Raw genomic sequence first — 22,546 nt, forward strand, 5'->3', positions numbered from 1 at the left:
CACTTACGTCAAGTCTAGACTTTGCATAGAGATAAAATCATGTTCACGTCAAAGTAAGGTTTTATAAATAACTACTTATGTGGTTTTCTGCGTAAGTCATACTTAAGATCAAAACTGATCGTAAATCCGTTTTATAAATGAGGCCCCAGCCCAATATGACTAGCTACTATCTCTTCATTGGAACACATCACCTGTGATAAAGCACTTGTAAACGCTGTCTGGTTCAGCCCATTTCTAATCCTCCTAACCTAGCAACTTTTATCACTGGTTCCCTGCAGTTCAGGTGGCATGGGTGCCTTTGCTGTCAATAAGGGCTGCATCATTTTCAACTGGACCACTGGACATCATGAAGAGTTGAAACAAGTTTGGAGAAGCAGGCTGTGCTAGAATAATTTCTCTAAGGAGGATCCCTGTAATTTAAGAAAAATAATGGTCATTTGGCTGAAGACACTAAACTGCTACTTTGAAGATGTAAGAAAATAAACTACTAACCATTGTGGGTTTGTGACATCAGATGATTGGAACAGAACATGCTGTGTCACATTACATACAGTAAGTGTTGTGGCTGGTTGTGTAATAATAATGATGTATGTCTGGTACACGGTGTACATACATGAAGGCATTGATATACTGTACACTTGTTACACTGTCTGGAGACTGAGTGAAGTCATTTTTCATACATGAAGACACGTTACACCTTCAGGTCAAGTCCATGACCTTCTGTTCATAAACCCCTGAGGCAAGGCCATAACCACCACTTAATCCACTGTGTTCCTTATAATCATAAACTACACACACACCCACTCTCTACAATGCTCATGGACCTTGTCACTAAACACCTAAATCCATCCACACATTAACTACTGCTTATGCGTACAATAAAACCCAGCAGCTGTTCATTTAAAAGCCGTGTTTAAGAAATTAGATTAAGTTAAGTCTGGTCTTTGAACTACTCTGGGCTTTTCTCTAAAGGGTCTGTACCTTACAGCTGTGAGAACAGGAATCACTTCGTTTCCCCCTACACTCATTCCCATTATTATGGTAGGAGTTTTATTTCAATATTGTATATGACAGTGAATTTACACACCAAAAAACTGAGAGTGCATTGTGGACTCCACAATTTGTCGTAGCCTTTTATTGAAATATGCAGTTCAGATAAGGCAGGATGTTTAGGTTGTGTCAAGCCAATATGTAAGATTGCTTCACATTTATGGGAGATAAACCTTTTTTTGGTACATTTTCCAACAAGTTCACTGGAGATGGAGATACTGTACACCAGATACAGTGGGGGGAACAAGTATTTGATGCACTGCCGATTTTGCAGGTTTTCCTACTTACAAAGCATGTAGAGGTCTGTAATTTTTATCATAGGTACACTTCAACTGTGAGAGACGGAATCTAAAACAAAAATCCAGAAAATCACATTGTATGATTTTAAGTAATTAATTAGCATTTTATTGCATGACATAAGTTTTTGATCACCTACCAATCAGTAAGAATTCCGGCTCTCACAGACCTGTTAGTTTTTCTTTAAGAAGCCCTCCTGTTCTCCACTCATTACCTGTATTAACTGCACCTGTTTGAACTCATTACCTTTGGTCTGATGAGTCCAAATGTGCGATTTTTGGTTCCAACTGCCATGTCTTTGTGAGACGCAGACTAGATTAACAGATGATCTCATGTGTGGTTCCCACCGTGAAGCATGGAGGTAGAGGTATGATGGTGTGCGGGTGCATAGCTGGTGACACTGTCTGTGATTTATTTCAAATGCAAGGCACACTTAACCTGCATGGCTACCACAGCATTCTGCAACGATTCCCATCTGGTTTGCCTTTAGTGGGACTATCATTTGATTTTCAACAGGACAATGACCCAAAACACACCTCCAGGCTGTGTAAGGGCTATTTGACCTGGCCTTCACAATCACCCGACCTTCACAATCACCCGATCTCAACCCAACTGAGATGGTTTGGGATGAGTTGGACAGCAGAGTGAAGGAAAAGCAACCAGCAAGTGCTCAGCATATGTGGGAAACCCTTCAAGACTGTTGGAAAAGACTGTCGGACAGCAAAGCTGTCATCAAGGCTACTTTGAAGAATATAACATATATTTTGTTTTGCTTAAGACTTTTTTTCCGTTTACTACATGATTCCCTGTGTTATTTCATAGTTTTGATGTCTTCACTATTATTCTACAATGTAGAAAATAGTAAAAATAAAGAAAAACCCTTGAATGAGTAGGTGTCCAAACTTTTGACTGGTAATGTACATAGATCAATTCACCACAGAGCGACTGTAAAGTCTTTTTGACCCACAAATACAGATGTAGGATCTCAATTTGATCACACCTGCACCGCAGGAAATGCAGATGAGCTTTGTGATTTACATAAATTCACTGAATTACCTGCACTAACACACAATTGTATCCACAGTATTCCACTTTTCATGTAGCCTCCTTTTGACCAGCTAATAACTGCCCAACCACAGATCTAGCCATCTAACCACCAACCTAGCCTTAACACTGATCAAGCAACATTTTTAAAATGTTTTATTTAACCAGGCAAGTCAGTCAAGAAAAAAAATATTATTTACAATGACACCCTAGGAACAATTGGTTAACTGCCTTGCTCAAGGGCAGATTTTTTCCTTGTCAGCTCGGGGATTCGATTTAGCAACCTTTCAGTTACTGGCCCAACACTCTAACCGCTAGGCTACTTACCGCCCTAAGCTAACATAATGGACTGAACTTCCAAATCCTGTTGCTGCAGGCTTAGAAGGCTTCAATAACATTTCAAGAGAAGGAAGTAGCTTACAAGTTTAGGCTGTGGCAGGGTTTCTCAAACTCGGGTCCTGCCCCCCGGTGCACGTTTTGTTTTTTTGCCCTGGGGGGGGCAGGACCGTGTTTGGGAAAACCTGGACCATGGTCCCATGACTTGATCACTCTGCTTTCAGCTTCCACAGTACTTTGCTTCCCTCTTGTGGACAGAAACATCAGCAAGGCATTTATTTGGGAATGCATTCCCAGCGCTAAATATCGTAAGTAAATAGAACCTTAAAAATTTAAGAGTATTTTATTAAGCAGCCACAGAAAAAAATGCAATAAACACATACAAGAGCATTCACCTGAATACAGGGGGGGGGAACAGCGATGTCTTTCATTCCATATGGTGTCATTCTTCCATAAAATGTCTGGGACAGCAAACATAGGATTAGAGGTAACACGCTTTAACCACCCAATTCTGCAAAAGCACATGGTTTACCTGGCCCCCCACTTTCAGTATATCTACCAGACCACTAGCATTACAAGTATACAAAGAGAGATGCCCCAATGCAAAACAACAGAATGTGAGGTACTATACTGAGGACATCCTCAAGCAAACTAGATGAGGTGCAGAATAGCTAGTACAGTACAAGCAGCAAAGCAGGGATATTTTAGCATTGAAAGCACTTCACATTTGAGTGCAGTAAACAATTTACTGTCAAGGGACAGAATAGAATTTGGTGGTGGGGCATGGCCATGGCCAAATGTACAGTAGCACTGACATTGAGGCCCTCTAAAGCAAATTTCCTGAAATTCCCAAAATGTTGTTAGTTCTCAAAGATGAACTTAAATTTTAAATCTATAGGTCCATTATCTTTTATATATACACTTTGTATCTAGTTTTAGTTGTTTGTTTACACATAAATGTCCATAACACATTTAGGCAGCCAGCACAAGACCTTTCTATTCAGAAAATAACTCTGAAATCTAGTGTGTCATAAGGTCACAATTGGAGAACATTTCAATAAATAATTGTCTACTCACTGTAGAACTGATAATGACTCTTTAATATAACATGTGAAACTAAGACAAGTGACATCTTGTGGCTTGCAGCATTTTCCTTGGATCAGTAAGGCTTCACAAAATACATCATTATTCAAGCAAAAGCTTAGAGATGACAAAGCATCCATGTAAAACGGTCTCAGACAACAGATGAGGGAGACTGATCATCATTGTGAGGAATTGAGTGACTGCCATAACCTCCTCCATGAGTAACACTGGCTGGCTTTCTGATCAATTTAATTATAATGACCCTCTGTGGGCTTGATATTCAAGAGTAACCAATGAGACAGACACTCAAAAAGCAGTTACAACCTGAAAAGTATCATTATTATTCATCTTTCACAAAATGTGGCGAACTTCCAGTTTTTCTGCTTCCCCTTCAAATCAAGCTACATTTCATCCTATTTACATCAATGACTTTTCATTATTGAAGCATATTTACACAAGTGCATTAAATAACGTGGGATTCTACAGAGTTGAATGAACATGTCCAGAGACAACTAAGTAAATGACGTGGGTCAAAAATCAAAACATTCATTATGTACAGCATATCTGTATGGTGTGAGGATCATCTTCTTGCATGAAAAGCTAATTTGCAGAAGGCACTTAAAACTCTGCAGACCCCTTTTAGGACTGAGCTCAAGACTACAGCATTGCATACAGTCTTACTTTCCATGTCATGTAAACTGTAAGCCACTTCATAAAATACATCATTAAATATGTCCATTGACCAGCAAATCAATTAACGTACATTATATATATATATATATCACAGTGTCAGGATATAAAGGCATTCACACATGCGACGTGTTTTGGCAAAAACCTTAATTATAATCAAACAATATTACATTGACACCAAATGGGGACATTGAACTGGAGTAGATACTGAATGAAGAGACTGGATTCCACCACCTAAATACAGAGTCAAACTGATATGATGCCAGTGGGCTGGGAGGTCATGAGACTCCCTGAACCCAGTTAGTAGCGTTAAAACCAAAGGATGGACACAAACCCGTAGAACTTCTCCACTGAAAACAGGTATGATGAGTAGGTACTCTCCGCTGTCCTTCATCACTGTATTGTGACAACTGAAAGACTAAGCAGTGTAAGCAGTGGTTGGTGTTGTGGTGGTGAATTGAAGACTACACAAACGGTGCAGAATGTGGTGGTGGTGGGTTGAGAGTAGACAGGGCGGTAGAGAACCACTTCAGAGGCAGCAAGGAGGACACAGAAGCAGGCTTGACCTACACTCAGCTCCTTCAAGACTTGGAATGCTGGATTAACCACTGCAGAGTGATATCTGAAGATGGGATAAAACTTTGTCACATTATTGCGGAGATATTTAAAAATCACAAAACAGAAGACAGACACCATGTATTACAAAGAGGGGACAAACACATTAAAATAATGAGCATAAGCACAGCACTCCATCTTAATTGAATTAGAAATGCAGAAACTGAACGTTGGTAGTGGCTGTGTGAATTGCCTACCTCATACTACTACTCACCTATGTTGTCCTTCTCTTTGCAGGAAACAGAGTAACAACAGATTTCTCTGTCCTGGATGGCTGACAAATTCCTGTAGAGAGTTAAATCAGTAAGTGCTTTGGTTCCTTCTACTTTTGGGGCACTTTTGTTGGTTGTTGTTGTTGTTGCGCCCCCCCTTGATTGTATACAGGATAAAAGTGTCTTATAGGTGAATTAAATATACAGTACACCTTTTATCACCTTCCAATGATGTATGTAAGTAATAGTCCTTCTAAACCATGCCAAGATAAAAAGGCATTTAAGGACCTGGCAGGGTATTTCTCTCTTCAACCTCGCATCAACCAGCCATCCGTAAAAACGTACTCAAGATAAATGGTTAGCAAGAAATGGGCTACAAAAGTTCAAATGTGCATTGGAGTCATGGCCATTTCATTACCCATGGGAAGATTACACTGTCAAGATCACATACAAATGAAGGATATATAGGTTAACATGTCTGTCCTCATTTTGACCAATATGACAAATGGATCATTCAAGGAACAGGGAGAAACAGAGTATCTTACAACTTTTCGATGAGTTGCTTCTCGTCAAGCGCACTGGGAAGATCTCTCTTGTTACCAAGCACTAGAACCTGAGGAGAGAAGAGCGGTCAGTGGGTGTATGGAGACAGAGCAGGCTTTATGACCATCTCTCTCTGTGACTCAGATTTCTCAGCAGAGCCAATCCCACTGGGCTGCCCTTCCCCGTTACTGCAGATACATCACACCTTCTGGACAGATAATCTATACGTTTTGCATTACCTCTTTGCCATTACAGAACCTTCTCTGTTGGTGGAAAAAGACAACCCCTATATGGCAAGCTGGAAGGCAACAGAGTCAGCATGACAAACATTGTTCTGTCAGTTGGCAAGCTGCTGGGCTGGAATCTGAAATCTAATAAAAAATCTTGGCTGGGTACAAAATTGAGCACTTCCAATGCCACTTAGCCTGAGTAACTTAAACCATTAGTGGCCGTAATTGCCAATTAGGAGTGATGATCAAATGCATCTGATTGGAGTCATTGGACATTCCTGGGGATGTATGGCATGGGTCAAGGTCAACCAAGATGTGCTTAACATTGGGTCTGAAGAACTCAAGGGAGATAAGTGTCACTGATTGGCCACTCATTGGGATTGATATAGCATTAGATTTGACTGAATAACTGACTTACAGGGATGCCTTGTAGCTGAGGCTTGTCTAACAGGTTGTGGAGCTCGTTCCTGGAGGCCTCTACCTTCTCACGGTCTGCTGCATCCACCATGTAACTGGAGAAAAATAATGCTCAGACGCAGGTTTTTCAAAACATTCGGTCTAGTAGATTCATATGCAAATGGACACAAAACATATATAAAACTCAAAGTTCAAAGGCATTCAGTAACATTGCATTTTTTCACTGATCAACATCGTCATAGGGAATGAATCCAGACTTCCAGCGAAAAAGAGGCTGTAGCTTCAACTAGACTATATTTGAACTAAACAAAAATATAAACGCAACATGCAATGATTTTACTGGGTTACAGTTCATATAAAAGAAATCAGTCAATTGAAATAAATTCATTAGGCCCTAATCTATGGAATTCACATTACTGGGCAGGGGCGCAACCATGGGTGGTCCAGGGAGGGCATAGGCCTACCCACCTGGGAGCCAGGCCAACCCAATCAGAATATTTTTTCCCCCATAAAAATAACTTTATTACAGACAAATACTCCTCAGTTGCATCAGCTGTCTTGGTGGCTGGCCTCAGATGATCCCGCAGGTGAAGAAGACGAGTCGGAGGTCCTGGGCTTGCATGGCGACACGTGGTCTGCGGTTGTGAGGCCGGTTGGACATACTGCCAAATTCTCTAAAACGACATTGTGGCGGCTTATGGTTGAAAAATCAAGTTCTCTGGCAACATCTCCGATGGACATCCCTGCAGTCAGCATGTATATTGCATGCTCCCTCAAAACATCTGTGGCATTGTGTGACAAAACTGCACATTTTAGAGTTGCCTTTTATTGTCCCCAGCACAAGGTGCACCTATGTAATGATAATGTTTAATCAGCTTCTTGGTATGCTACACCTGTCAGGGGGATGGATGTAAACAAATGTGTCCAAAATCTGGGAAAAATAAGCTTTTTGTGCACATGGGACATTTCTGGGATCTTTTATTTCAGCTCATGAAACATGGGACAAACACTTTACATGTTGCATTTATATTTTTTATTAAGTACAGTGGGGCAAAAAAAGTATTTAGTCAGCCACCAATTGTGCAAGTTCTCCCACTTAAAAATATTAGAGAGGCCTGTCATTTTCATCATAGGTACACTTCAACTATGACAGACAAAATTAGAAAAAAAAAATCCAGAAAAATCACATTGTATGATTTTTGTATGAATTTATTTGCAAATTATGGTGGAAAATAAGTATTTGGTCACCTACAAACAAGCAAGATTTCTGGCTCTCACAGACCTGTAACTTCTTCTTTAAGAGGCTCCCCTGTCCTCCACTCGTTTCCTTTATTAATGGCACCTGTTTGAACTTGTTATCAGTATAAAAGACACCTGTCCACAACCTCAAACAGTCACACTCCAAACTCCACTATGGCCAAGACCAGAGAGCTGTCAAAGGACACCAGAAACAAAATTGTAGACCTGCACCAGGTTGGGAAGACTGAATCTGCAATAGGTAAGCAGCTTGGTTTGAAGAAATCAACTGTGGGAGCAATTATTAGGAAATGGAAGACATACAAGACCACTGACAATCTTCCTCGATCTGGGGCTTCACGCAAGATCTCACCCCGTGGGGTCAAAATGATCACAAGAACGGTGAGCAAAAATCCCAGAACCACACGGGGGGTGGACCTAGTGAATGACCTGCAGAGAGCTGGGACCAAAGTAACAAAGCCTACCATCAGTAACACACTACGCCACCAGGGACTCAAATCCTGCAGTGCCAGACGTGTCCCCTTGATTAAGCCAGTACATGTCCAGGCCCGTTTGCTAAAGAGCATTTGGATGATCCAGAAGAAGATGGGGAGAATTTCATCTGACCATGACACCAAAATATAACTTTTTGGTAAAAACTCAACTCGTCGTGTTTGGAGGACAAAGATTGCCGAGTTGCATCCAAAGAACACCATACCTACTGTGAAGCATGGGGGTGGAAACATCATGCTTTGGGGCTGTTTTTCTGCAAAGGGACCAGGACGACTGATCCGTGTAAAGGAAAGAATGAATGGGGCCATGTATCGTGAGATTTTGAGTGAAAATCTCCATCCATCAGCAAGGGCATTGAAGATGAAACGTGGCTGGGTCTTTCAGCATGACAATGATCCCAAACACACCGCCCAGGCAACGAAGGAGTGGCTTCGTAAGAAGCATTTCAAGGTCCTGGAGAGGCCTAGCCAGTCTCCAGATCTCAACCCCATAGAAAATCTTTGGAGGGAGTTGAAAGTCTGTGTTGCCCAGCAACAGCCCCAAAACATCACTGCTCTAGAGGAGATCTGCATGGAGGAATGGGCCAAAATACCAGGAACAGTGTGTGAAAACCTTGTGAAGACTTACAGAAAACGTTTGACCTCTGTCATTGCCAACAAAGGGTATATAACAAAGTATTGAGAAACTTTTGTTTTTGACCAAATACTTATTTTCCACCATAATTTGCAAATAAATTCATAAAAAATCCTACAATGTGAATTTCTGTATTTTTTTTTCTCATTTTGTCTGTCATAGTTGAAGTGTACCTAAGATGAAAATTACAGGCCTCTCATCTTTTTAAGTGGGAGAACTTGCACAATTGGTGGCTAACTAAACTTTTTTGCCCCACTGTATAAATATCCAATGCCATTTTGCAAATATTGTTGAAAACTACTTCTAAGATATTAGCCACATGGAGTGAAGACTTAAAAGCACAAAAAAGACAGTTGACGAAAAACATGAAAATGCCATCTCGTATTGCTGCAGCAAGGAAAATGGTGGAGAAGAACAGTCAGACGGCCGAGTTCTAAACTAAATGCATCCTGAAAAGATAATAGTTATCTCCTGAACCCAGCGTGATTGCTAAAGTAGACCATAAAAGAGCATATCTTTATGCAGCTCTAAGTGTTTTTGGTTCAAATTAGGACAGGAACCACAGCGTTTGAGAGGGTAGGAGCCTGCATTTCAGAGCCAAGGGCATATAATGAGACCGGGTAGAGACATTGGTGAGAGGAAACAGTCCTGGCATTGACACACACTGACCACAGCAAACGTTGATACAGAGTAGCATGTTATGGTTAGAGTGGAGCCGCAAGGTGGCTTACTCTGGTCCAGATACTTACACAATGGCATTGACTCCTCGGCAGTACCTCTCCCACATGCTTCTGAAGCGAGGCTGTCCACCTATGTCCCAGATCTGCACAGTAGACACAATACAGACAGACAGTAGGTCAATGTGGACACTGCACAGACACTCATCTTTCCCTACCGTTCCCGGGGAGATGCACAGCACAGACAGCAATTTGAGCAGAGTTTAATGGCAAACCTTTACCTTAATCGTCACGTTGCCTTTGGTAACCTTCCGCATGTTGAAGCCGACTGTGGGAATCATGTCTTCACTAAACTGACCAGACTGTGAGAAACCAAAACAAGGAAAAGTGAACTAAGGACATGAGGAATGCTTTATCGGCTATATGGACATTTAGCACACAAAGCTAGACACAAGCATTTGGCTACACATTGAACAGCAATTTGAAAATTACCAAAATGTATTTTTGCAGATTTGGGGGATAGTTGGTGGCCAGGCTTGAGCCTGGAACATTTGAAGGACGTTTGCCAACAAAATTCACTACCGATTATGGTATCAAAGACTCCATAAAATGTAGGTATGGTCAGTTAAAGGTCACAGAAATCTAAAGGGGTATGATTGTCTACGATATTGTCTCTACATTGAGGCTATTATAAGGCAAATTTTTTTTTAAAGATTACAACAATTTTTGGGATGCTCTATATAATAATGTCATTGTCAGTTGCATGACCATTTTTCCAAAAGGCCCTCTTAAAAACAACTTTGGCTATGCCTAGAATTTCAAATATTCCAGACACTGAAAATATGTAACATTTTAGAACACAAAATTACACTTAAAATTGAATTTAAAAAATTATTCTGGGAACATAAGCTTATCAAAATTGCTGAAGGGTTTGGACTTTCAGATGGAGTGAGAACTAAAACAGGAAGAAAGTGACACACTGAGGTTCAACCAAGTTCCCCCCCCCCCAAAATGAGGCCCATTAACATCTGGTTCTATTATGGTGCCTTCCTGGCCACCTGGTCAAATGACACATTCACTTCACAGTTCCCTTTTAGTGCAGGAGGGAGTTCACAAGCACCATCTTGCAAAAATTTAACACCAACAGATTGAGAGGGGTATCCCATGTCTGCTCCAAAGGGGATTGTAGGAATGAGCTCCAGAAAAGCTAAACTCCAATGACAGGCACCATTGCCATCAGTATAGTTTTATACAAACACTTGAGGCAAACAGAGGGATTGGGTGAGAGCGCAGCTTTGTCCAGCTCCAGACCACATCCAGGTCACCTGACCATAACGAAGTGAAAACGTGCTGCATTCTTGTGATGAATACAAGCATGGGGAAACTATTCCAATCTGCTATTGCAAAGCCTCTTTGGTAATTATCCTCTTCTACTCAGACTAGAGTATCCAACAATTACTGTAAAGGACATTCTTAAGTCAAGCCAATACATATGCCTAGACTTCAAATGGTCTTGGTATTTGGGGTCATGAATTAAGCAGGTTGTGGGTCCAGTGGGTTTTTCACTCTCTCCACTGGGATTCTCTGCCTCTAACCCTATTACAGGGGCTGAGTCACTGGCTTACTGGTGCTCTTCCATGCCGTCCCTAGGAGGGGTGAGTCACTGACGTGATCTTCCTGTCCGGGTTGGCGCCCCCTCTTGGGTTGTGCCGTGGCGGAGATCTTTGTGGGTTATACTCGGCCTTGTCTCAGGATGGTAAGTTGGTGGTTGAAGATATCCCACTAGTGGTGTACTTTGGCAAAGTGAGTGGGGTTATATCCTGCCAATTTGTCCCTATCCGGGGGTATCGTCGGATGGGGCCACAGTGTCTCCCGAATCCTCCCGTCTCAGCCTCCAGTATTTAAATCAAATCAAATTTTATTTGTCACATACACTCACATTAACATCTGCTAACCATGTGTAACGAAATGCTTGTGCTTCTAGTTCCGACAATGCAGTAATAACAAGTAATCTAACTAACAATTCCAAAACTACTGTCTTGTACACAGTGTAAGGGGATAAAGAATATGTACATAAGGATATATGAATGAGTGATGGTACAGAGCAGCATAGGCAAGATACAGTAGATGGTATCGAGTACAGTATATACATATGAGATGAGTATGTAAACAAAGTGGCATAGTTAAAGTGGCTAGTGATACATGTATTACATAAGAATACAGTCGATGATATAGAGTACAGTATATACGTATGCATATGAGATGAATAATGTAGGGTAAGTAACATTATATAAGGTAGCATTGTTTAAAGTGGCTAGTGATATATTTACATCATTTCCCATCAATTCCCATTATTAAAGTGGCTGGAGTTGAGTCAGTGTCAGTGTGTTGGCAGCAGCCACTCAATGTTAGTGGTGGCTGTTTAACAGTCTGATGGCCTTGAGATAGAAGCTGTTTTTCAGTCTCTCGGTCCCAGCTTTGATGCACCTGTACTGACCTCGCCTTCTGGATGATAGCGGGGTGAACAGGCAGTGGCTCGGGTGGTTGATGTCCTTGATGATCTTTATGGCCTTCCTGTGACATCGGGTCGTGTAGGTGTCCTGGAGGGCAGGTAGTTTGCCCCCGGTGATGCGTTGTGCAGACCTCACTACCCTCTGGAGAGCCTTACGGTTGAGGGTGGAGCAGTTGCCGTACCAGGCGGTGATACAGCCCGCCAGGATGCTCTCGATTGTGCATCTGTAGAAGTTTGTGAGTGCTTTTGGTGACAAGCCGAATTTCTTCAGCCTCCTGAGGTTGAAGAGGCGCTGCTGCGCGTTCTTCACAATGCTGTCTGTGTGAGTGGACCAATTCAGTTTGTCTGTGATGTGTATGCCGAGGAACTTAAACTTGCTACCCTCTCCACTACTGTTCCATCGATGTGGATAGGGGGGTGTTCCCTCTGCTGTTTCCTGAAGTCCACAATCATCTCCTTTGTTTTGTTGACGTTGAGTGTGAGGTTATTTTCCTGACACCACACTCTGAGGGCCCTCACCTCCTCCCTGTAGGCCGTCTCATCGTTGTTGGTAATCGAGCCTACCACTGTTGTGTCGTCCGCAAACTTGATGATTGAGTTGGAGGCGTGCGTGGCCACGCAGTCGTGGGTGAACAGGGAGTACAGGAGAGGGCTCAGAACGCACCCTTGTGGGGCCCCAGTGTTGAGGATCAGCGGGGAGGAGATGTTGTTGCCTACCCTCACCACCTGGGGGCGGCCCGTCAGGAAGTCCAGTACCCAGTTGCACAGGGCGGGGTCGAGACCCAGGGTCTCGAGCTTGATGACGAGCTTGGAGGGTACTATGGTGTTGAATGCCGAGCTGTAGTCGATGAACAGCATTCTCACATAGGTATTCCTCTTGTCCAGATGGGTTAGGGCAGTGTGCAGTGTGGTTGAGATTGCATCGTCTGTGGACCTATTTGGGCGGTAAGCAAATTGGAGTGGGTCTAGGGTGTCAGGTAGGGTGGAGGTGATATGGTCCTTGACTAGTCTCTCAAAGCACTTCATGATGACGGAAGTGAGGGAATAGCTGCACTGTTTGTATTCGGTCATGTTACCAGACACCTTGCCCTGATTAAAAGCAGTGGTTCGCGCTTTCAGTTTCACGCGAATGCTGCCATCAATCCACGGTTTCTGGTTAGGGAATGTTTTAATCGTTGCTATGGGAACGACATCTTCAACGCACGTTCTAATGAACTCGCACACCGAATCAGCGTATTCGTCAATGTTGTTGTCTGACGCAATACGAAACATGTCCCAGTCCACGTGATGGAAGCAGTCTTGGAGTGTGGAGTCAGCTTGGTCGGACCAGCGTTGGACAGACCTCAGCGTGGGAGCCTCTTGTTTTAGTTTCTGTCTGTAGGCAGGGATCAACAAAATGGAGTCGTGGTCAGCTTTTCCGAAAGGGGGGCGGGGCAGGGCCTTATATGCGTCGCGGAAGTTAGAGTAACAATGATCCAAGGTCTTTCCACCCCTGGTTGCGCAATCGATATGCTGATAAAATTTAGGGAGTCTTGTTTTCAGATTAGCTTTGTTAAAATCCCCAGCTACAATGAATGCAGCCTCCGGATAAATGGTTTCCAGTTTGCAAAGAGTCAAATAAAGTTCATTCAGAGCCATCGATGTGTCTGCTTGGGGGGGGATATATACGGCTGTGATTATAATCGAAGAGAATTCTCTTGGTAGATAATGCGGTCTACATTTGATTGTGAGGAATTCTAAATCAGGTGAACAGAAGGATTTGAGTTCCTGTATGTTTCTTTCATCACACCATGTCACGTTAGCCATAAGGCATACGCCCCCGCCCCTCTTCTTACCAGAAAGATGTTCGTTTCTGTCTGCGTGATGCGTGGAGAAACCCGTTGGCTGCACCGCCTCGGATAGCGTCTCTCCAGTAAGCCACGTTTCCGTGAAGCAAAGAACGTTACAGTCTCTGATGTCCCTCTGGAATGCTACCCTTGCCCGGATTTCATCAACCTTGTTGTCAAGAGACTGGACATTGGCAAGAAGAATGCTAGGGAGTGGTGCACGGTGTGCCCGTCTCCGGAGTCTGACCAGAAGACCGCCTCGTTTCCCTCTTTATCGGAGTCTTTTTTTGGGTCGCTGCATGGGATCCGCTCCGTTGTCCTGTTTGTAAGGCAGAACACAGGATCCGCGTCGCGAAAAACATATTCTTGGTCGTACTGATGGTGAGTTGACGCTGATCTTATATTCAGTAGTTCTTCTCGACTGTATGTAATGAAACCTAAGATGACCTGGGGTACTAATGTAAGAAATAACACGTAAAAAAAACAAAAAACTGCATAGTTTCCTAGGAACGCGAAGCGAGGCGGCCATCTCTGTCGGCGCCGGAAGTTTACCAAAAGGCACTTATGCTGCAGTACTTTGTGTCAGTGGGCTAGGGTCAGTCTGTTATATCGAGTATTTCTCCTGTCTTATCCGGTCTCCTGTGTTAAATTAAGTATGCTCTCTAATAGAGGTCGACCGATTAATCGGAATGACCGATTAATTAAGGCCGATTTCAAGTTGTCATAACAATCGGAAATCTGTATTTTTGGACACCGATTTGGCCATTTAAAAAAAAAAAAAAAAAAAAAAAAAAACTTGATTTAACTAGGCAAGTCAGTTAAGAACACATTCTTATTTTCAATGACGGCTTAGGAACGGTGGGTTAACTGCCTTGTTCAGGGGCAGAACGACAGATTTTTACCTTGTCAGCTCCGGGATTCAATCTTGCAACCTTACAGTTAACTAGTCCAACGCTCTAACCACCAGCCTCACATTGCACTCCACGAGGAGTCTGCCGGTTACGCAAATGTAGTAGAAGACAAGGCAAGTTGCTAGCTAGCATTAAACTTATCTTATAAAAAACAATCAATCATAATCACTAGTTAACTACACGTGGTTGATGATATTACTAGTGTGTCCTGCGTTGCATATAATCGATGCAACGCGGGGGGATGATTTAACAAAAGCGCATTTGCGAAAAAGCACAATCGTTGCCAGACTGTACCTAACCATAAACACCAATGCTTTTCTTAAAATCAATACACAGAAGTATATATTTTTAAACCTGCATATTTAGCTAAAAGATATCCAGGTTAGCAGGCAAGATTAACCAGGTAAAATTGTATCCCTTTTCTTGCGTTCATTGCACGCAGAGTCAGTTGTATATGCAACAGTCTCGGCAGCCCGGCTCATTGCGAACTAATTTGCCAGAATTTTACGTAATTATGACATAACATTGAAGGTTGTACAATGTAACAGGAATATGTCGACTTAGGGATGCCACCAGTCAGATAAACGGTTCCGTATTTCACTGACATAAACGTTTTGTTTTCGAAATGATAGTTTCCGGATACGACCATATTAAAAGACCAAAAGCTCGTATTTCTGTGTGTTATTATGTTTAATTAAGTCTATGATTTGATATAGCAGTCTGACTAAGCGATGGTAGGCAGGAGCAGGCTCGTAAGCATTCATTCAAACAGCACTTTCGTGCATTTTGCCAGCAGCTCTTCACAAGCACAGCGCTGTTTATGACTTCAAGCTTATCAACTCCCGAGATTAGGCTGGTGTAACCGATGTGAAATGGCTAGCTAGTTAGGGTGGTGCGCGCTAATAGCGTTTCAAACGTCACTCACTCTGAGACTTGGAGTGGTTGTTCCCCTTGATCTGCAAGGCTAACGCTGCTTTGAGGATGGCTGTTGTCGATGTGTTCCTGGTTCGAGCCCAGTTAGGGTCGAGGAGAGGGACGGAAGCTATACTGTTACACTGGCAACTGTTACACTGGCAATATTAAAGTGCCTATAAGAACATCCAATAGTCAAAGTTATATGAAATATAAATGGTATTGTAATGACCTGACTTGATCATAAAGGAACAATTGTCCAGACAGAGGTTTGAGTTTACGAATTGACGGTTTATCAACCCAACTTTACACAGGCTACTGTTTGGCCGTAGCCCATGCCAAATAAATGAAAGATAACCCACAAGCCAACCGTGACCTTCTCTTGTGAAGGCCAGACACAATGCTCCATCCCCCTGCCCAACCCCCCTCCGCCAAGATGCCCGGCATCAGACCATTCCAGGCATTCCCGTGATTGGCAGATAGCAGGTTGATTAGCATGTCAGACCCCACGAACACTGGGTACTGGTAAGTACAACACAACCACCTACTAGCCTAACACATTACACACAGTTGTCTGTGCGGGTCTCTACAGTACAGAGAGAAATAGTCCTATAAATACTATATTAACTACAACCTAAAACCTCTTACCTTGGAATATTGAAGTCTCATGTTAAAAGGAACCACCAACTATCACACGTTCTCATGTTCTGAGCAAGGAACTTAAACGTTAGCTTTTTTACATGGCACATATTGCACTTTTAATTTCTTCTCCAACACTTTGTTTTTGCATTATATAAACTAAATTTAACATGTTTCATTATTTTTTTGAGGCTAAATTGATTTTTATTTATGTATTATATTAAGTTAAAATAAGCATTCATTCAGTATTGTTGTAATTGCCATTATTACAAATAAAAATTTTTTTTAAATTGGCCGATTAAATCGGTAACGGCTTTTTTTTGATCCTCCAATAAATCGGTATCGGCGTTGAAAAATCATAAATCGGTTGACCTCTACTCTCTAATTGTCTCCCTCTTTCTTTCTTTCTTTCTCTCGGAGGACCTGAGCCCTAGGAACATGCCTTAGGACTACCTAGCCTGATGACTCCTTGCTGTCTCCAGTCAACCTGGTCGTGTTGCTGTTCGTTTCAACTGTTCTGCCTACGGCTATGGAACAGACCTGCTGTTTTCAACTCTCTAGAAACAGCAGGAGCGGTAGAGATACTTTGAATGATCGGCTATGAAAAGCCAACTGACATTTACTCCTGAGGTGCTGACCTGTTGCACCCTCGACAACCACTGTGATTATTATTATTTGACCCTGCTGGTCATCTATGAACATTTGAACATCTTGGCCATGTTCTGTTATAATCTCCACCCGGCACAGCCAGAAGAGGACTGGCCACCCCTCATGCCCTGGTTCCTCTCTAGGTTTCTTCCTAGGTTTTGGCCTTTCTATGGAGTTTTTCCTAGCCAATGTGCTTCTACACCTGCATTGCTTGCGGTTTGTGGTTTTAGGCTGGGTTTCTGTACAGCACTTTGTGACATCAGCTGATGTAAGAAAGGCTTTCTAAATAAATTTGATTTGATAATGGACACCAGTGGAGGCTGCTTAGAAGAGGACGGCTCATAATAATAATACGTTTGATACATTTGACACCATCCCAATCTTTCCGCTCCAGTCATTACCACAAGCCTGTCCTTCCCATCTAAGGTGCCACCAACCTGTGATGGACACACACACTACATGACCAAAAGTATGTGGACACCTGCTCATTGAACGTCTCATTCCAAAATCTCATTCCAAAATCGTGGGCATTAACATGGAGTTGGTTTACCCTTTGCTGCTATAACAGCCACCACTCTTCTGGTAAGGTGAGGTTGGGCACTGATGTTGGGCAATTAGGCCTGGCTCGCAGTTGGCATTCCAATTGATTTAAAGGTGTCCGATGGTCAGGGCTCTGTGCAGGCCAGTGAAGTTCTTCTACACGGATCTCGACAAACCCTTTCTGTATGGACCTCACTTTGTGCACAGCGGCATTGACATGCTGAAAAAGGAAAGGGCCTTCCCCAAACTGTTGCCACGAAGTTTGAAGAACAGAATCGTCTAGAATGTCATCGTATGCTTTAGATTTCCCTTCACTGAAACTAAGGGGCCAGACTATTATTCCTACTCCACCAAACTTTACCATTGTCACTATGCAGTCGAGCAAGTAGCATCCTCCTGGCATTCGCCAAACCCTGATTCATCTGTCCGACCACCAGATGGCGAGGTGTGATTCATCACTCAAGAGAACGTGTTTCCACTGCTCCAGAGTCCAACGTCGGCAAGCTTTACACCACTCGAGCTGAACCCTTTTCATGAAGCTCACAACAGTTATTGTGCTGACGTTGCTTCCAGAGGCAGTTTGGAACTCGGTAGTGAGTGTTGCAATCAAGGTCAGAGGATTTTTAGCACTCCCGTTCTGTGAGCTTGTGTGTCCTACCACTTCGCGGCTGAGCCGTTGTTGCTCTTAGACGTTTCCACCTCACAATAATACTTACATTTGACCAGGGCAACTCTAGCAGGGCAGAAATTTGACAAACTGACTTATTGGAAAGGTGGCATCCTATGACAGTGCCCTGTTGAAAATCATTGAGCTCTTAAATAAGGCTGTTCTACTACCAATGTTTGTCTATGGAGATTGCATGGCGGTGTGCTTGATTTTATACACCCGTCAGCAATGGGTGTGGCTGAAATAGCCAAATCCACTAATTTGAAGGGGTGTCCACGTACTTGATATACACATACATACAGTGGGGAGAACAAGTATTTGATAACCTGCTAAATGCAAAGCATTTCGCTACACTCGCATTAACATCTGCTAACCATGTGTATGTGACAAATACAATTTGATTTGATTTTGATTTGAAATCAGCAGTGTTTCCTACTTACAAAGCATGTAGAGGTCTGTAATTTTTATCATAGGTACACTTCAACTGTGAGAGACGGAATCGAAAACAAAAATCCAGAAAATCATGTATGATTTTTAAGTAATTAATTAGCATTTTATTGCATGACATAAGTATTTGATACATCAGAAAAGCAGAACTTAATATTTGGTACAGAAACCTTTGTTTGCAATTACAGAGATCAAACGTTTCCTGTAGTTCTTGACCAGGTTTGCACACACTGCAGCAGGGATTTTGGCCCACTCCTCCATACAGACCTTCTCCCCTTCTCCAGATCCTTCAGGTTTCGGGGCTGTCGCTGGGCAATACGGACTTTCAGCTCCCTCCAAAGATTTTCTATTGGGTTTAGGTCTGGAGACTGGCTAGGCCCCTCCAGGACCTTGAGGTGCTTCTGTGTGTTTCGGGTCGGTGTCATGCTGGAAGACACAGCCACAACCCATCTTCAATGCTCTGAGGGACTGAGGGAAGGAGGGAAGGAGTTTGTTGGCCAAGATCTCACGGTACATGGCCCCATCCATCCTCCCCTCAATACGGTGCAGTCGTCCTGTTCCTTTGCAGAAAAGCATCCCCAAAGAATGATGTTTCCACCTCCATGCTTCACGGTTGGGATGGTGTTCTTGGGGTTGTACTCATCCTTCTTCTTCCTTCAAACACGGCAAATGGAGTTTAGACCAAAAAGCTCTATTTTTTTCACATCAGACCACATGACCTCCCATTCCTCCTCTGGATCATCCAGATGGTCATTGGCAAACGTCAGATGGGCCTGGACATGCGCTGGCTTGAGCAGGGGGACCTTGCGTGCGCTGCAGGATTTTAATCCATGACGGCGTAGTGTGTTACTAATGGTTTTCTTTGAGACTGTGGTCCCAGCTCTCTTCAGGTCATTGACCAGGTCCTGGGCTGATCCCTCACCTTCCTCATGATCATTGATGCCCCACGAGGTGAGATCTTGCATGGAGCCCCAGACCGAGGGTGATTGACCGTCATCTTGAACTTCTTCCCTTTTCTAATAATTGTGCCAACAGTGAGAAAGCAACATCTAAGCTGCTTATCTATTGTCCTGTAGCCCATCCCAGCCTTGTGCAGGTCTACAATTTTATCCTGATGTCCTTATACAGCTCTCTGGTCTTGGCCATTGTGGAGAGGTTGGAGTGTTTGAGTGTGTGGACAGGTTTCTTTTATACAGGTAACAAGTTCAAACAGGTGCAGTTAATACAGGTAATGAGTGGAGTACAGGAGGGCTTCTTAAAGAAAAACTAACAGGTCTGTGAGAGCTGGAATTCTTACTGGTAAAGGGGCTGAATAATTTTGCACGCCCAATTTTTCAGTTTTTGATTTGTTAAAAAAGTTTGAAATATCCAATAAATGTCGTTCCACTTCATGATTGTGTCCCACTTGTTGTTGATTCTTCACAAAAAAATACAGTTTTATATCTTTATGTTTGAAGCCTGAAATGTGGCAAAAGGTCGCAAAGTTCAAGGGGGCCGAATACTTTCGCAAGGCACTGTATATATGTGTGTGTATATATATATATATATATATATATTAATTAGTGTATGGATTGGCTAAATTTATTTTTAGGGGACTGTAACAAGTGTGCTCTGCATGGGGTAGAACGCCAACATTGTGGAACAACTAGGGAAAACAAAGGACCTGCTTTCCTTGTGCAACACTATTTGTCCTTCTAAATGACTTGGCAAATCAGGCCCAAAATTCTACATGCCTGCCGGTCTACAAGTATATTGCCAAAGAGCAAATATGGACATTGGGACACATTTGATAAGGCTTGTGGAGAGGGAAATGTAGCCTAATCAGCAGTAGGTCAGCTGAACACAGCCATGGTCTGAGAAAGTGAACCAACTCCACCTTCTTAAATACCCTTAAGTACTATGTAGTGTGCACTTTTAAAACAGTAGCCTAGATAGGATGTTAATCTGGTCTCGGAGTTCTCGTTGTAAACTGTGCAATTCTTATAGGCCTAACTGTTGATGTTATGTTTCCATGTGTCTTGTATCAGTGCAGGGAGGCAGTCACTCCCCTTGATATGAATGAAACCTGACTCTTCATCTCACTTGGATGATGTAATAACAGCAGAAGGCTGCCAGAAAAAAACTAAAGTTGGATTGTACAGTTTGGAGTAAAAAAATGTTGGTAGCCTCGTGATTCAGCTCTCAGAAGTAGGGCCTAGCCTATAGCTAGCTAGCTACTTTGTGGTTTAGGCCAAAACAAAGGACTGTGGGTTTAATAATTTCAAATGGTCACACTTCGTTACAACTTGAGTGATGTTGACTGTCCATTTAATGTGTTGACAAAGACAGATTGACGGTTTGTTATGCTTTAGCTATGCTAACTAGCTTGCCAACATTTAGCTGACTGCAGAAACAAAAAAAGTGATGCCCCTCAGCTTGCTAACGTTACATATTAACTCCAACGTTGCCATATTAGAGTTAGATAAATCAATTAACGGATTTGACTTTAGAATACGCGTGACATAGCTAACGTTAGTTACATGATAAAGTAGCCTTATTTATGGCTAAAGTTAGCCAGTCATGATGCTTACTAACTACTAACGTTATAGCTGTAACCGATTAAACTGAACTCCAACGTCACATCAAAGACTACTAATTTCAGCACAAAAATAGCCCAATTACACACATTCTTTGGGCGCAGAAATCTGTAAAAACATATAAAACGTACTTTTATTTTACGTCGGAGTTACAGTCCGCTCACTGTAGTCGCCACTCAACTCCATCGTAAATCGTGGAGTTGAGTCGGCTACTTGCTAGCTAGCTAGCTGATGACACTGCAGAGCACCTGTACTTACTGCTATGCTAGCATAGCATTTTGTTAGCAAACAGTGTATCAGCTCAGATGGTAGCTAACCAACTCAACTAAGCACACAGGTTCCTTACATACTAGCTACCTGGGCTAGACAGTCCAGCGGCTCGTGGTCTCTTCCTATCCAACACCAGCATGTCAATACGAAAAAATAATATTAATGTGGTGTGGTAATTAAATCCTTATTACTTACTGATATCACATTGACAAAGGTGGTTTTCCCGGAGTACTGAAGTCCAACTAACGTGAGCTCCATCTCTTCTTTCCAGAAGAGAGACCTAAACCAGTCCAAAAGTCTGTTAATTAACGCCAGCATCTTGATGAGTGCCACTGAACACAAAAGTAGTACAGCAAGACCAGTAACTTCTATTCAGAGATCCTATTAATTCCTAATGATATGGTTCTATCCGCCTCCAGACAGCTGTTCCGTTCGGCCAAACAAAAGTATGTCTACAGGAAGTAGCATACCCGCTGTCATATGACCATGACGGCTTTGTCTCGAGACTCAATCAACATTACGTGTAGGTCTTATTTTTCACCACAAGATGGCGAGTTAGTATTGTTATTTAGAAAATCTGACATCAAGGGTCACTGTGGTGATCATGATTGAGCGTCTCGTTTAATTATTCATTCTCAGATGATAGGCTACTGTCTTATGTATTTTATGAAATTGTGTATGCAGAGCTCCCTTGTAATGAAGAGACGGGTCTCAATGGTGACTCCCTGATTAAATACCTGGTCACGGGTGCACCTCAGCCACGCTCAAGGTACTAAACAATATCATAACCGCCATCGATAAAAGACAGTACTGTGCAGCCGTCTTCATCGACCTGGCCAGGGCTTTCGACTTTGTCAATCACCGTATTCTTATCGGCAGAGTCAATAGCCTTGGTTTTTCTAATGACTGCCTCGCCTAGTTCACCAACTACTTTGCAGACAGAGTTCAGTGTGTTAAATCGGAGGGCATGTTGTCTGGACCTCTGGCAGTCTCTATGGGGGTACCACAGGGTTCAATTCTCG

At 42.7% G+C, this 22,546-nt stretch overlaps 1 protein-coding gene across 1 annotated transcript; it reads right to left on the bottom strand.

The window, feature by feature from the left end:
* Positions 1 to 3,809: 3,809 nt before the first annotated feature.
* LOC110494583 (ADP-ribosylation factor-like protein 8B-A) lies at positions 3,810 to 22,021 on the bottom strand. The gene is made up of 7 exons (XM_021569774.3): positions 21,720 to 22,021; positions 9,858 to 9,938; positions 9,649 to 9,722; positions 6,519 to 6,612; positions 5,873 to 5,940; positions 5,330 to 5,400; positions 3,810 to 5,122 (listed from the first exon to the last, which is right to left on the bottom strand). Exons 1-7 carry the CDS (start codon positions 21,840 to 21,842, stop codon positions 5,082 to 5,084), a joined length of 552 nt encoding a protein of 183 aa, XP_021425449.1. The 5' UTR covers positions 21,843 to 22,021; the 3' UTR covers positions 3,810 to 5,081.
* Between the last annotated feature and the right edge of the window lie 525 nt (positions 22,022 to 22,546).

The sequence above is a fragment of the Oncorhynchus mykiss genome, chromosome 17, assembly GCF_057628025.1.
Source record: "Oncorhynchus mykiss isolate SJ-2025 chromosome 17, ASM5762802v1, whole genome shotgun sequence".
Lineage (NCBI taxonomy): Eukaryota > Metazoa > Chordata > Actinopteri > Salmoniformes > Salmonidae > Oncorhynchus > Oncorhynchus mykiss.